This window comes from Anopheles cruzii, chromosome X, assembly GCF_943734635.1.
Source record: "Anopheles cruzii chromosome X, idAnoCruzAS_RS32_06, whole genome shotgun sequence".
Taxonomy (NCBI): Eukaryota; Metazoa; Arthropoda; class Insecta; order Diptera; family Culicidae; genus Anopheles; species Anopheles cruzii.
Window position 1 is genome coordinate 4,784,949 of NC_069143.1, and position 16,209 is coordinate 4,801,157.

The 16,209-nt window shown below is 41.1% G+C and overlaps 1 protein-coding gene across 12 annotated transcripts; it reads right to left on the reverse strand.

Moving 5' to 3' along the window:
- Window positions 1–2,139: 2,139 nt before the first annotated feature.
- LOC128277751 (platelet-derived growth factor subunit A) lies at window positions 2,140–14,957 on the reverse strand. Of its 12 annotated transcripts, none has more exons than XM_053016627.1 (7): window positions 14,869–14,957; window positions 13,961–14,290; window positions 10,892–11,554; window positions 9,545–9,653; window positions 4,230–4,435; window positions 3,854–4,162; window positions 2,140–2,303 (listed from the first exon to the last, which is right to left on the reverse strand). In XM_053016627.1, the coding sequence occupies exons 3-7, from the start codon at window positions 11,177–11,179 to the stop codon at window positions 2,208–2,210; spliced, it is 1,008 nt and encodes a 335-aa protein (XP_052872587.1). In that variant the 5' UTR covers window positions 11,180–11,554; window positions 13,961–14,290; window positions 14,869–14,957; the 3' UTR covers window positions 2,140–2,207. The 12 variants fall into 12 exon arrangements, with proteins under 12 accessions (XP_052872587.1, XP_052872900.1, XP_052872666.1 ...); XM_053016940.1 differs by having other exon boundaries at window positions 10,892–11,203; window positions 13,961–14,331; window positions 14,844–14,957; XM_053016706.1 differs by having other exon boundaries at window positions 10,892–11,339; window positions 13,961–14,331; window positions 14,844–14,957.
- Between the last annotated feature and the right edge of the window lie 1,252 nt (window positions 14,958–16,209).

Here is a 16,209-nt window from a genome sequence, read left to right on the forward strand (position 1 = left end):
AGCCGTAGATAATATACTGACGATTGTACGTTCGTTGCTGGGTAACGAAATGATTTTGTATTTAAAAAATAAACAAAAAAAAAATTAATTTTACTGGTATATTTGCTATAATAATTTTGACTATTTTGAACGCGCTATATTTTGAACGCGCTATAATTTTCAACAAAACTTGCCATAATATGAGCTTTTGTTTGCCATCGTCCAAAACGTATCCGAAATTGTGTCCCGCGGACCGTCCTAAACGCTGCAAAGCTGCTGGTTTCTGCAGGTCTTCGGATGTCCATCGGATACCGACTAACGTCGACTAACACGTGCACCGCAGCGATAAGAAGCGAAAGAACAGCAAATAAAGCAGAAAGCAAGAAGAATCTTTACAGATCAATCTACAATTGGACACGGGATACGCCACGTAAGCATGTAAGTGGAGCCTACATTGTATGGCCAGCCGTACTATGGCGAGTCCCATTCGGGGTTGCATGCGACGCAAAAATTGCATACAATTTTGCTGTTCGGAAAACCCGAGAATGCGGCACGACAGCGTTACGTCACACGCGCATGCTGCGCGACAAAATAACGTTCAAATTCGCTTGAAGTTTTCGATTTAGGGCGAAAACAATGACTCGACCGGCCGAGTTCATCTTAGCTCGACCGTTCATCACTACGAATTCCGAATCGATGGTCGGTTTTCATTTCGCTCGATGGCTCGTGCGAGTATGTTTCTCACTGCTCGCTGTAACCGCTCATTCGAAAATTCTGTTTTGCCTCTCGATTCGTTCCCAATGGCTCACTCTGCGCTTTCGCTCGAGCGCTCTCAGCTTACGTCACACACACAAACTCAGTCGACTCGATTCTAGTGAACTTCTCTATTTCCTCAACAGCTCGCTCTAGTTCTTGTGCTCGAGATGTCAAGCGTTGTTCACGTAAAATCTGTATCTGGGGGGCCGCACGAAGCGAAAATAAAAGATTTGACATTAATCTTTAACGTCAGATCGTTTATAAGTCTGCGGATTCGTATCCGACCATATACGATTGACATAAGCGGGATCGATTTGACATTTTTACGCTCGGATTTACGGTTCGTCTGGCCCTCCAGTATCGGTTTGTACCGTGTCCCGTATGATTCCCTGCAATATCGACGAATAACCGGACTGAACCCGTTTTAACTTAGGAAAGTTCGCGCAGAAATCAAGACCTTTCGCATAAATTAAAACAAGTCTGCCAGTGATCACACCACGGCTTGTGTGGTGTGATCATTGGATCACCAGGTTGGTTGGTGATCCAAGAAACAAAGTACGCTATGCAAAATATTTCACGGGTATGGTAAGTAATCGCAAGGTTGTCTCATCATTCTAACATTCTGATCTTACCCTTTTGTTGACACCAGACCGGCAATTCAACGCGGAACGGACTCTTTGAATGGAGGAAAATCGGAACCAACGTCCGCCAGCGCACGGAAAATCGAAGTTGAAGGTAAACGTCGTGAACGTGGGCTCTTTGAATGGAGTATATGGTATTTTCGAGTCTCAACAAATACGTCAACACCAGGCGCCAGTTCCGTACCGCCAGGCAGTGGGAAACTGGCCGAAAAGCGCGAAATCAACGAGCTGAGTGTACCAACGGAGCACAAACCGCTTCTGACTTCACCATCAAACTCATCTATTTCGCCAGATTCGCAAAGATCCTCGATTCCCAGAGTGTTGTTAATTCTCGGATGAGTCATCCGGACCCTCCACTTAACCGAGGATAGATTGTAATGCGTTCGTGGCAATAAGAATGTAAACCTGACGATTATACGTTCGTCGTTGGGTAACGAAATAATTTTGTATTTAAAAAATAAATAAAAAAATAAACAATAAAAAATAATTTTACTATTATAGCAAAAATACCATAAGCTATAATTTTCAACAAAGCTTTATAGCCATAAAATACAAGTGCCATAAAGTGAGCTTTTTTGACAATCGTCTGTTTTTGCTGTTATTTGCCGTCCGTCGGACGGTGAAACGGACATACCATGGCAGTTGCTCCTTGGGGTGATGCCACTGAAGCTATATTTATCGCCTTATCACTGATATTTTGCACCAATTTCATTTCAATTCAGTTTAAAACGACAATCATTTCGATTTTTTTCTCTTTATTTTTAGCTAACTTCATACATTCATCGGATCAACGATTAAATTGAGCTGGATGTTGACTGTCGAATTTCCGCTTTAGTTGATGCCTCTTGCGACCGGCATAGGTTTGACGATCAAACGTCTACGATCTTCGAGCGATTGGTTCCGAAAACGTCCGTTCCATAGATTTTGCTTCGGAAAACGATAAAAGCAACACCACCCGCAGCGCACCCAGAATGAAAGAAATAGTGATGAAAATTAGCAAAACAAAGAAAGCCGTTTATATATATATTTTGTCTAAGGCACAAATGCAACAAAAAGAAAAGGTCAAACTTCTACTGTTTAGTCACGAGAATCATACGAGAGCTAGCTTTTAATCGGAATGTTATTCAACTTATTCCACAATCTGTGATTAGTTACTTGATATGACAAGGCATGGATACTCCGACAACGATCTCTGGATAAGTCAGAAAGCATATTTTCCCTAACAAGCGTTTCTCTTAAAATAAAGGTGAGAAGAAGAGGAAAAACTCGCTACTAACCTTTCGTTTAGTACTATTGTTTGCAAAGTGTGAAAATACAAGAGAAACAAACAGTAGTGAATAGAATTAGGAAGAAGACTATTTATTTGAAGAGAGCAGCGTGTTCACTGTAATAGCATTATGACAAACATAAATTGGGTGTCAAAAAGTACGCAAGTGAAGAGTATTTTGAAATTATTCATATGTATATACAAAAGAGGTGTTAGGTGAACGTGAAAACGTGAACATGAAAAGAAAACACAGTTATTCAAATTATTCACTAACGTTATCTTTCCTTTTTTCAAGACGGAAGTAACGGATAATCGGATAAAGTTTTGTTTAGTATTTCATTTAATGACAGGAATAAATTGCTAGGATATCTAATAGAATTCAGGTCACAGGATACTCCTAGAGTTATACCTCTAACAGTTACCATCGTTGGGTCTCCTCCATAGATACCCTGGTCCTTGTTGTTCCTGTCCTTCTTATTCTGTTTTATACACGTTAAGATGTAGTTGCTAGTGTGACTCGTGCTATTGGAACGAAAGGCTTATAATAGGTGTGAATTATGAAAAGTGTGAATTCAGCGACTAGTGAACAGCTGAATGTGATACAAGTAGATTCAATGCAAACGAAAGGGAAGAAATGATTGAAAATAAAAAAAAAATTAAATAAGAATATTTGCATGAATTCAACAAAAGCAGAAATAGGATAAACGTTAATAGAAGGAAAGTGCAAAAGGGCCATTGACAGACCAAACAAGCACGTGAAAGAGAAAAGAAAAGGTAGAAAGGAGGAAATGGTAAGAGAAAATTGCATCATTGCATTGCATTGCATCTTATCACAGATTTCTCCTTCGGGTGTCATTTTCATTTATAATCAAATAGGAATGATTTTTTTCATGAAGTTGCGAAACATAGAGCTTCTTGTTCACAAAACCAAACAAAGTGCAAAGTACCGCAAGGAACACGTATGTCTAATCTAGCATTCTGCTTACACCAGTAGACGAAAATTCATCGCACTTTGAGAGATGTATTTGTCATTCAATTCATTTGGTATTGTACGATGTGATACATAAACAGTGTTCAAAGAGAATAGCATTGCACGTTATAGTTCTCCTTGGTAAAGTTTAATTTGTTTTCGTTTTGTTTGACCTCACAAGTGTTGGCACATTTGATGGCAACACTACTCAGTCTAGCGAGAACGGCGTTCGATGCTTACCGGTAAACACTTGCAAGCACTAGGATCGTAAAGTGATCCGCTAGTGCATTCCTCGGGGCGCGGTAGGCAGTCACAACTACACGTGGCCGGGTTCCACTGCTTCAGTTGGCGCTCCTGGAGGCAGCGGTTGCGCTCCTCCCTATTATTGCACTCACATCGACAGTTGGACGGATTGTAAACCTGCTGCTCGTTGCAATGCGTCTCTTTGATGCGGCATTGACACTTGCACTTGACATGCTCCTCGATCGGTACCAACTCCAGGTGAGAGAAGCGATCTTTCTCATTCGGTCGGTACTCCAAAATTATTACCTTTCGCAAGGACGAATAAGACATAGGAATGAGAGGAAGAACATAAGCGAGAATGTGGAACAATTACCTTGTACAGGATTGTATGTTTGGCTACCGCTTCACAGACGAGCTGGTTGGTGTTGCAGCAACCGCTGCAAAGCTTCACTCGTGTACACGTTGGGTAAAAGTAGTAGCGAGTTCCGGTTAGGTTTTCCGGTCGGAGACTTACAAGTTGCGATTCCGGCTCGCAGGAAGCCGGAACCGGATTAACTCCAACGTCCCGTCCAGTGTACTCTGTGCACCCAAAGAGTGAAAGTAACGAACAAAAAATGAGTAAGACAATTAGAAAAAGAGAGCCGGGACAAAGAGAGAATTTGTATAGACATTCATGCATTTGTATATGACAAAATGAGAGAGGAAGGACGAAGAGGTGAGACAACATTCGTCATGAAATCTTTTATACGTTCTGAACATAATCCGAGTAACGCACGTCGTTGTCACACAGTAAAAACACATCGTTACAGAAACCAACATAGATTAACATTGTTTTTGTTATGTTGGCTTTCGCAATTGTAAGCGCGTATTGGTTTTCAATGACAAATTGTGTACATATTGTCATGGTTTAAATTTTTGCCAAAGATGAATCGACACACAAAATCATCTATACCTTTTTTAAACGCTAAATGTTGACGGGAAAGTTGCATTCGAATGTGTTTTTGTTCCATTGTTAGCGAATGCGGCAACCATTCAGCACATAGCTTTCTGAACCAAATACTTTCGACAAAATTCGAAACCCAAAAAAACCTAGATCAGAAAGGCCCGATGTCTAGGTACAGGCACACAACGAAATAACGACACAGAATACAAGTAGCCCAAGTTGCAGCAAGCGTCATCCGAGGTAGGTATTATAACACATAAATAGAAGAAAAAGTAATACGCAGAAAATAACACGTTTTACGAACACCAAAATATCCGACGCATACACATTATAATTTTTTTGTAAACATAAGTGTCAGTTAAGCGAGCGGCGAATTCGCCGCACGCCTAACTGTCGGTACGAGTGCGCTACCGGCCACTAGAGCCCGCTCCACAAACGCTGCACCTGCGCGGGACAGCGATCTCGTCTCTTGCGACCTTTCACCTAGGCCGATCGGGTGAATGTCCTTCGGCGCGATCGATCGGTCTAGGCGAGAGCGATCGGGCTGGAACAGAAAAGGGATTTGGATTCCGGACGCGACCGTGGAAATTTTTTAACCGTCTGAACCGCCCGGGAGCTGGGAATTACTATTACTATTTGGAAATTAGTATTTATATAAACAAAAGTTGTTGAATAAAATTAGAACCAGTTTTGAACGAAACACCAATGTTGTAACATTTTTTCATTTGGCTATAAAACAAAAACGGCTGATGCTCGAACATTTATCAAATTGATTCTTTATCAGGTTGATTCTTCAATTTTTTATGAAAAACAATTTTGGTCAATTGTTCACCACGATTTGTTTGGCAGTAGCCCATTCGGTCGAGCTATTTTTAAGTACATTTTCGATTGTATCTGGTCCTATTTCGGCAATAGCAATTTGAATTTAGGTCTTGAGGTTGTCAATAATTGCTAGTTTGTTCGCGTAAAATATCGATTGTGGCTGTCGCTGTATGGCACTTAGCTCCGACCTGATCAAACCAAATGCAGTCCAAGCTCTCAGCTTCAATCTCGCCGAAAAACCAATCAGGCAAAATCCACACCAAACTGTCACTCGTTGTGGATGTATTGGCTTCTCTTAAACGATGTGTGGGTTTTCCGAACCTTATACTGCACTGCGAACAATACTGCTTATTAACATAGCCACCGAGGTGGAAATGAGCTTCAATGAAATGTGCTTTTCACCGATGAGTTGACGACCATGGTAGGTAGGTTTGGAAATAAATTTTCCATATTTCTCAATTTTCTGCAACCAAAATACATAAATATACATAAATGTGAAGAATCTATTTTTCAAATAAAAGTTCAAGCATCGAAAATATTCAACCGTGTGTTTTTTATAGCCAAATGAACAAGTGCACGCATTTTTGACCACCCTGTAGATTAACGTTTTCTGACCACTGGCGAAAACGCAAAAACACGTTACTAATATTTAGTTATTGCCATCATGATAAGTTTCGAAAACTTTAAATAAATCTCCTTGTTTTAGTGTGCAATGATTTTGTCCCTGAGTTTGCAATGCTTCATCCCACCACTGTCACCAAATGCAAATACCTGTAACAATAATGCCTTGCCAAAAACGATGGAAACGATGAGGCATTCAGATTCAGATGCCTCAGATTCAGATGCCTCAAACGGGGTCACACAACTCGAGTCTACCGCAATGCTGACAGTACTTCGAGTTGTTTGCAGTGCGGTGAAAAAGGACATCATCATGCGAAATGTACAGCTGCTGCCAAATGTTTATCGTGCAGGTGGCCGCCCAGTACTCGATAAGTGCAGTACAGTACTAGATAAGGCACCGAAGTGCATAGTGTGCTCTGGCTTACACAACACCTGCCCGTCACGGTGCAATGGAAACACCCAGCAGAAACAGTCAGGGCATTGCAGCTGAACATGACGCATCACCTGTTGGCCTAGGACCTGCTGGTCTAAGCTGTTTGCGACTACGGTAGAAACGTAGCTCGTGTTGGAACTGTACCGTCTGCTCACCAACAACAACCCTTGGGTGGATAATCGCGCAAGGAGACCAGCCATCTTCTCCTGCGACCGTCACCCTGTTCAAGTGCTCAGCAGCGACACCGAAAGACTTGTCGTTGCTTAGATCTGGAACATCGTGTGCTACGCCTCCGCTACGCTACGCTGAACACAGGCACCAGGGACCGTTGTTCTCTCAGAGACAGTATGGAGTCTACTTGAAACATGGATGAGTGGACTTCCACTTGTATCAGGTGCATACGGGGCATAGATATTTCCGAGACACGAGAAAGGTTTTACACGATCCCCGATCCTATGATTGCAGCTGGTGTTCTATAGCGTGGTATCTGCGAAACTCGTCATGTTCTGCTGCCTACAGTTTGAGCGAGAGAGGGAGCAGCTACTGGCAGATGACTGCCGCGCCCGCAACCCCGCCAATCCCCGTGGAGAGAAGAGTAGCGACGGGTAGCGGAAGACGTGGACGCCGAAGCTAGAGTCAAATAGCGAACGGCGTAACGGAGACAACAGCCTATGGACATAGCTTAGGCTGCCTGGGTGCTCATCAACTCCTAGAAAGCGGTGGAGGATTGACCGCAAACATTGAGCGACCAACCTGCAGTCGAGGATCCGGCGCATTGAAGGCGACAGAAGTTTCGCGATACAACGGGCGGTGATGGCGCTGCTTTCTGCTGAACAGCGGTTTACTCATGCAACCCGGCGCGGTGCTGAACCCGACGAGGATGTCCGATGGTGTCAGGCGCTCGAAGACGCCCAAGCAGACGTGCGTGCTGGAAGGAGAGTGCGACGCAATCAGCGGCAAGCTATGTGGAGGACTGGCCACTAGGGCCGGTGTACTTAGGTAGAGACTGGCTACAGTTTCAAGCTACAAGAAATTTGCTGTGCAGTTGTAGAAAAAAAGCTCAAATGTACAGCAACTATAAGCGCAGACACAACAATCATATTAGTGCATTATTGGAAAAAGAAAAGGGGATGAGCAATCGTTTCATGGTCGCATCAGGAGGTTTCCTGTGTGGATATCAGAAAAAAGCATAATTCATAGCATGACTCGAAGAAATGCTAGATCCTGAATGAAATAACATATCTAGGGCATATCATCGTCAAAATGCGGTAAGACCAGCAAAAAATAATGTAAAGATCATGGAAAATATGAAATATTCGACATTGACAAAAGGAGTACGTTCATTTCTGGGAGCAACACGCTTTTGCAAGGAACTAAACCTCAAATGCGGTACAAACAAGGAAAAAAAAAGATCAATCGATAAACCTGATGGAGATGCGAGAAAGTAAATACAATAAAACTATTGGAATGACGAGGATACACGGATGGCCAGAAGAGATGCGGATTAACAGGCTCATGAAAACCGACACACTATTTTTGTGTATTTTCGACTGCTGTGCACAGATCTGCAATGCAGCAAGCATTGTAATAATTTTAGGTAGGATTCACACTAGCAATGACGAAAAGTGTAAATGGGAACGAAGAAATACAACAAAACGCTACGAAAACAAAACCAGAAGTTCTTCTTTCGTATTAGAAGTGTTTGCGGGTAGGTTAACCGATATGGAGAATCCACAACAATTCCATCGTGAAAGCCACTCAATGATTCCCTCAACTTGCTGAAAAACGTACGGCCTCTTTAGACTGATTGACACATCGACGGCCAGCGAATTCTAGCTAACGAGAAAATACTACGAGAAATAATAGAACAGAACTAGCACATACAAAATATTAAAAAAAAATACCAGAAAATTGTAGAAACCAAAAAAGCTAAAGAGAAATACCAAACGAAAGAATCTCTTGAGAATACTGGCTTCCATTACAAGACTATTTACAAGGGTAAAAGAATTTAACAACATAATTGTTATATGAACACTAGTCCTACTACTAGCTCACTGCACTCGTTCAGAATACTATTACACGATCCCCGAGTACACGAAGTTCCAAGTATTTTGAATAAAAAACGAAAAGCGAACCATATCAAATAAAAAAAGAAAAGGAAAATATAACTTACCAAAGTATACAAATTATGTTTGAAAATGTGTAATGATTTGCCTATTATTCTGTATGTAAATCTCGTGACTAAATATTTACTTCATTATATTGACGTGACTAAATGGCGTGACGTGACTAAATATTAACTTAATTATTTTCAATTTATCAGCTATCCAAATATTCGTCAGACCAAAATCCGCAACAAACAGTCACTCGTTTTGGGTGTATTAGCTTCTTTAGCGCGACGTGTGAATTTTCCGAACCCCAAAAATGACAGCTCAGCTTCTGCTTATTAACATAACCACCGAGATGAACATGAACTTAAATGAAGTGAGCTTTTCAAATATCGTATTATTTGAGTTGAAGACCTACCACTTTGGAAATAAGTTTTTCGTGTTTCCCAATTTCCTACAACCGAAATTGTATTTTATACATAAATTTGGTGGATCAACCTTTTAAATAAATGTTCAAGCATCGAAAAATATTAAGCCGTTTTTTATAACCAAATGAAAAAAAGAACGCTAAATGGCGCACCATGTACATATACATATAATTTTTTTTTTAATACTCAGATAACAAGCTTAGCTTTACAAGCCACTCAACCATGCCTCAAGAATCAAAATATATTACACATAAGAGAATCGGAAAACCTATTTTAACTGTGTAAACAGCGTCAAGTATAAGGTAATTTTGAATCCCAGCATAACCCTCTTACCTCCTAAGTTCATGAATATACGCTGATCGAACGAATCTGGATCCAGCAGGCTCAGTAAATCGGAGGATGACCTTAATTCCAATAGTTGCTTCGCGTAACTAATCGGTAGCTAAAGTGAGACAAAGAAAAATCGTATAAAAAGAATTTCAGTTGCATACATTATACACACAAATTTACTGATCACTCAAAATGGCCGAACGTGTCAACATAAATGAGTGACATGAATAGCAACACAACATCGAAAATCAAAAACGAAATCCACGTAGCACCCTTGATACAAAATTTTCAGAACAGTGTTTCCTTTTTTTACCCAAATGAAAAAAAGAATCCCTAATGGGCCACCCTGTATAATCTTATCCCACGCTGTTTTTGAGGCCCGGATGCTCATGCATCCGTACTCCAAGACAGAGCGTATAGTAGTTTTGTACAATCTTATCAGAGTTAATAAACGGTGCTGTACGCGATGCGCGATGTGGCCATTTGTATAAATAGTCTTTATTTGCTGATACTTGTGAAAACATTATTTTATCTTGATTTACAAACGACTGCTTCGTTGAGAGTGAGCTGTGCAACTCTGTCTCGAGGCAAATCTACCGAACGCACCCGAGTCTACCTCTATGATGCGTTGTGTTTTTGCGCCGCAAATGGCTTACCTTCTTTCAATGTCTATTTCATTCAATTCATGTGGAACCCAATATGACATTTTTCTATTCATTCCCATGGCACTCAGGTGTTTGAAAACTGCCGTGTGGACAACTCCTAACATTTCTGCATGTTCTTTTTGCGTCTGACATGCATTCTGATCGAGCATTGCCAATTCCTCATCATCAAACTTTTTTGGTTGTCCAGGTCGCTCTTTTCCTTGCAAGCCAAAATCACGATTTTTAAACCGCGGAAACCACACTGACACGTTCTTTCAGCAAGAGCATGTTCACCATAAATATCCATTAAAGTACGATGGATTTCGGTTGCTCTGTTCGTAAAAAAAAATTTTATTGAAAGTCCTAATAAGTTAGCAATCCACCAAAAATCTTTCCAATCCACCATTCTACTATCGAAGAAGGAGAAGACGTTGAAGACGAAGACGAGAAGAGTTACAAGTCCCTGGAATTTATATGACTGTTACACTCCTGGGCTTCTCATAATTTTAAACATGTCAGGTACCCGCTGTTCACTCGAGTGTAAACGCACACTTGAAATCAGTGATATGTTAAACCGTATATAAATATTCAATACAAAATTACTGTCAGATGAAATGAACGTTTTTATTTACTTCCATAAAGAAAAGTCAACTTGGTTTAACTAGTCTTGAATATAAACTAAGAGATTCTAAGCTACTTTACTTACTTCTTTGAAGTCCCCGTCATGTTGAGGCGGACTATCGTCCTGCGGCCCACTGTCGACAACATACTCATTCGCCTCGATCTCTGGTGGTCCGATAGGGGATTCGCGCTTTTCTTTCGCCAAAGTGTCAATACGATATGTTTGTGTTAGTGGATCATATTGGTCAGTCAGCTCTTCCGGGAAAATAATGGCTCCTACACGATCTGCCAACTGATTACAACAGCCTAACTTCACTAGAACCACCAACACCAGCAGTCCCAGTTGTTCCGAGCGCGTTGCTTTCAATGCCATATGACAATCTTGAAATGCCTACAACTGTGTAAATGCGTTCAAGTTTTGTAACTTTGCGTAATCGATAAGGTTTTTTCCAGTAGTGTTCTCTGGTTAGTTATCTTTGATGATTTTTTCGACTGATTAGTATGTTTGTTGTAGCGCTTTTGCTTGATGTGGCCTTTCAGAAGAGACAACGAGAACACGACAGAGAATGCTTAGTTACTCTTTTTCGTTTTTGGTTTTCTATTTTCTTGCTTTCTCTTCCGTTGTTTTCTGATTGTTTATCATGAGCAATAGATGTTGGCCGGTGGTTTGTACTCCCAACAAAAGCCTACTAAAACATGCACACTATATGCGGTATGTGCGGTAACTGTATGTTTTGAAGCAGTTGTCCTACAAGAACCGTGCCGGCGTAAGAAGCAAAAAAAATAAAACGAAAACAAATTAATTGAGATAGAAGAATTCTAGTATAACAAAGTGGTAAATTATAAATGCGGCCTAGTCCGTTCTTCTGAGATTAAAAAAGTGGTAAATTAACTTCACCAAATTGACTTTAATACCTGAATTAATTAGAGGGTTATCCTCTTAAGTTATGTCAAGAAAAAAAATACGTTGATTTGAGCATACGGTGCGGAGAACCGATCAGGCCTCTATAGTTTATCATTCTGGGCGTTTTATGGTGTTTAAAGGATGCAAGCAGTAATTCGCAAATGGTTTTCCTTTCTTCAATGTCTCTTTCTTTCAATTAATGTGGAGCCCAATAAGACATTTTTCTAACCATTTCCAACACACTCAGGCGTTTGGAAACTGTCGTGTGGTCAACTCGTAACATTTCTGCAAGCATTCGTAACAGAAACAACAATAAAACGTTGGTTTGCTGACTTCAAACGTGCTCGTAGCGACCACGATGATGCAGAACACAGTGGACGTCAAAATGAGACGGAACTAACATTGTAAAAATATCAAAAGAACGTGTTGGCTTTATATTGCATGAGCATTGACTATGATAAAGCTCTGTTCAAAGTGGATGCCCTGCGTGCCCACCGTTAACGAAACACAAGAACGTGTTTATGATTCTGAGTATTCTGATGGAATCACCTTTATAAACAATTTCTTTAAAGGGGAAAAATGCTGCTTTACCAAGTAGTTTGGGCTACAGAGATGGGAGCATTGCTGGAGAAGAGTTATAAGGAGACTATGTGAAAAAATTAAAAAAAAACTAAAAAACCATAGGTTATATCTTTGTTATGTCCGATGCTTTTCATATCTAGGGTCAAAAGTCAGCGCTAACAACGACATAACGGGAAAGATTCGCGCTAGGGTGCTAGCAGCTAACAGGTCATTCTACATTCTGAAAAAAACTATTTCACTCACATCTCGTGTCGACGCGGTCGACGCACAACGGCGTACTGTAAGTCATGCCATGTGCCATGAGCTGTATATTATAAGAATGGCGAACGACGAACCAGCTCGCAAAGTGTCGAATGAATGTCGTCCACAAGGACGGGAGAGGCATGGTAGGCCCATTTGGGATAGCGGTATTGCATGGACAGTAATGCGAGAATGAGAACGCAATGCGTTAATGGACGAAGGCGCTCGATCGCGAGCGGTGGAGAAAGTCTTCATTGAAGGCCGGAACTGCTCGGCGGTTGTAGTAACCGGATAAGTAAATCAATAAATGTGTGCTGATAATTTCGTCGATTTTCCAGCGAATACTGTTGTTGTTTATTCTATATTCATAGTCAGATATAAACCGTGAACATGCCGATTGTAATGAACGTTTAATTTATTCAAAATGTAACTTTAGCCGAAACGAATTTTGCAGCTTTTTGTAAAATTAGTAGTATACTCAAGAACAAAAAGAATAATGCCCCAATTGTCCGAGGAACTTGCGAAACCTTGATCGAAGTTCGTTCTCAATTTCTACTTCTATTTCTGTATTTAGAGCATCTCAAACTCGCGAAAGTTTTGCGAGAAAAACAGTTACCCGAGTTTCAAAAACACTCTGCGCTATAAACATGTGTCATAAGTAAACTATTTAAAAGCGCATGAAAGTTCTCCAAAATTCCAAGACCTTCGAAAAACGTGTTTGTCATGAGCGAGACGAGATTCGTACACATTTAACTTCCCAGCTCCGGAAGCTTAGCTTGAATACAAAATTTTTGATAAAATTTATGAGCAAAAATGTTAGATCTTGCAGACCTGATCGCGCACATAAGGGTTAAACGTAAACGTGAATTAGGAATACAGAGGAATGTGTGAAGGAAATCTTCCACAAGAATCGACTTTACAATTAGCATGCCTACCACTATCGCCTACCACCTAGGGCCAAACGGGAATGTGCTACCATAATCAGAGCTTACATTATTCAATTGAGACCATAATTGTGTCTCGAGACTTGAAACGCAACAACAGTACCACGAGAGGTGGTTTAGTCACTGGAAGTGTTGCGACAAATGGGAAAGAAGGTAATGGGAAGCGAGGTGTGATTGTCTAATCAAAGTGCTTACTTTACTGCTCAGCACGTATTACTACAGTGCGCGAGGTTGAATGTGCCTTGGAAGGTACAAATTGACAAAAACAAATTATCAATGGAACAAAGCAATATACTTCCTGATGATTTTTTTGAACAGATTGGGGAAGGAATGAACCAAAGTAGTTTGGAATTCTGATAGTGCTTTAACTAAGAAACACTAGACTACATACTCTTTCAGTTCAATTCTTGGCAATGATTTACGGCACATGTTGTCTGACTATCAATAACAAAACAGCCAGAATACAGTTCAATTTTCAATTTACCTTCGCTACACGTGGTGTTTTCTCTTGTTCTTCTGCAGATCAGCTGCTGGTGATTGGTGATGTTGGTGTCTTTAAGTTAATTTTCTATTTCAGAGCTCATTGGCGTAGAATTGGTGATGTCTGTAGCTACTCCTGGCGTTTAAATCACTCACTCTACTGTTACACATTCAATCTGAGTGTTAGGTTGATAAGTTGAAGTCGATGCATTTATGCATACACCGTCGTTTGTTGCTCTCATTGGTCGAAGAGGGGGTTGTTCGGTTTCATTCAAACTTACTCACTCACAACTAACATGCACTTTTCCTCCACTGATGTGATTCATTCCATATTCTAATATGTAAATGCATTCTTAAAAAGCTGACACAATCCCCCTACAACAGCCGTCAGTTAATGTCATGATACAGATTTTGAATAAATCCTTTTAAGCCCAAAAATACCTGCATAATTAAAAATCCCGTAAAGGGTTTTCCAAACTGCAGGAAATCATCTCTAAACCATAAACAAACATATTTTTTCATATACAAATTGAAATGCATTTAGTCATTCGCATTATAGTAAAACGATGGATAAGCCCAGTTCGTGTTGATAAAACCTAGAATTCCCTGTCACCACACGTATAGCATGTGATGTGCGGTGCGTACAAGACAAGGCTAAATACTTATACTATCGTATTTTTGGATAGCCGATCATTTTTGGTACGTAAGATTTGTGTTTTCGTCGGTGAACACTATAAATTTGATTGCCTCGAAGCAATGCACACACAAATAAACACCCACACATGCACATACACTAATCCATCAGTGGCGCAATACGCATTGCGCACCTATGAGTGCTGTGGATATCTATTCGATTTAACCATCAATACCGTCTTATTGTGTTGTACCTTGCTGTTTTATTGTACATGCAACCTTGGTTTCAATATCGATGCAAACCCAAAACCGTTTCAAGGGCTACTTCAGAAGGACAATAAATACACACCGCCTGTGCGAACGATCGTCGAACGTACACTGGAGCTGAAAGAAGCGCATGACTCAAAGCCTAAAGCTTGGTTTCTGGAATGAACGATATAGAAGTTACAGTAGAAGAAGTAAAAGAAATGGACAGAAGAGAGAGACAGAGAGAGACAGAGAGAGGGAGGGAGGGTGGTAGGGAGGGAGGGAGGGTGGTAGTGAGGGAGGGAAGGAGGGAGGGAGGGAGAGGGAAGGAAGGAGGGAGGGAGGGAGAGAGAGAGAGAGATAGAAACAAAGAGAACTAGATTGCGAGAGTTGAAAACTGGTGAAAAATGTAACCACACTCTATGGGCAGCACCGGTAAGCACCGGCAGTGGAAGGGTTCATTCCAGTCCGGTAGTTTGGGCTCGGCCTAGTGTTTCTCGCTTCTCGCCGTGAAGAGAGTCTCACATCAAAACTCAGTATTGCTATTATTTTCTCTTCTAATGGATCGCTCTCCATTACGAGAGAGCTCGAGGGCTCTGTTAACACTGCAAACACAAACTCAGTCGTTACGTTGGGTTCGGCCTTCTCTGACTGCTCGATGCAAGAAAGCCAGATCTTCTCTTCTGAACAAGTTGTTTTCAAGCTCAACCGTGTACCTGGCAACGCGTTTTCAAATACTGGATCGAAATCGCTGGATGGATTAGTTTAGGAGAACCGACAATACGTCCCGTATGGCCGTTTTCGCGCGCTTTATTGAGGCCTTTGGCTGCCCGCAAAGAATGAAGTGCGAGTGATAAGGGCCACTAACGCCTCCAATAAAGTGATGTTTCCGGTGCAGTTGGGGCGTAATTTGACGGGTTTGCCGAGCACAGTGAAGCAAACCTACATCTAGATAGAGCGATGTGGCAGTCTGCTGCGTAGCGTCGCAGGTGTGCGTGGGTGCAGCGTTTCACGATCGGGAATTTGACTTCGCCCGTTTAAGCAAAACCGACGTTATATCGGCGTAACTTTTGATCGTCCGAGCTGTCACTCGAATTGTAGAGGGCATGCAAGTTGTTTTTTTTGTTATTGCTTCCGATACGGAATAGCCTCTTGGTCATCCCGCCCCCTCCCTTCACCCCTCGACTTACCCGGTGCTGTTCTCTTGGTCTGACAAAAGGAGCAGGAAAGTGATTCTTCATCGCCATTTATTGGTACCAATATTGTGACAATGTAATAACATACAAAGTTGGGGAATGAATTTTCTCGGCAGTTGCGTACCATTAGTTGCTGATTCTCAACGTTTTATTACGTTGTTTTTTATTTAATTTTATA

Bases quoted from the DNA above. Each gene is read 5' to 3' on its own strand.
- LOC128277751 (XM_053016627.1), bottom strand. From the start codon at position 11,179: ATGGCATTGAAAGCAACGCGCTCGGAACAACTGGGACTGCTGGTGTTG. The intron at 9,654-10,891 runs GTAAGTAAAGTA...GTCTCACTTTAG, and splicing joins ATGACGGGGACTTCAAAGAA to CTACCGATTAGTTACGCGAA. The intron at 4,163-4,229 runs GTAATTGTTCCA...TCCTTGCGAAAG, and splicing joins AACATACAATCCTGTACAAG to GTAATAATTTTGGAGTACCG.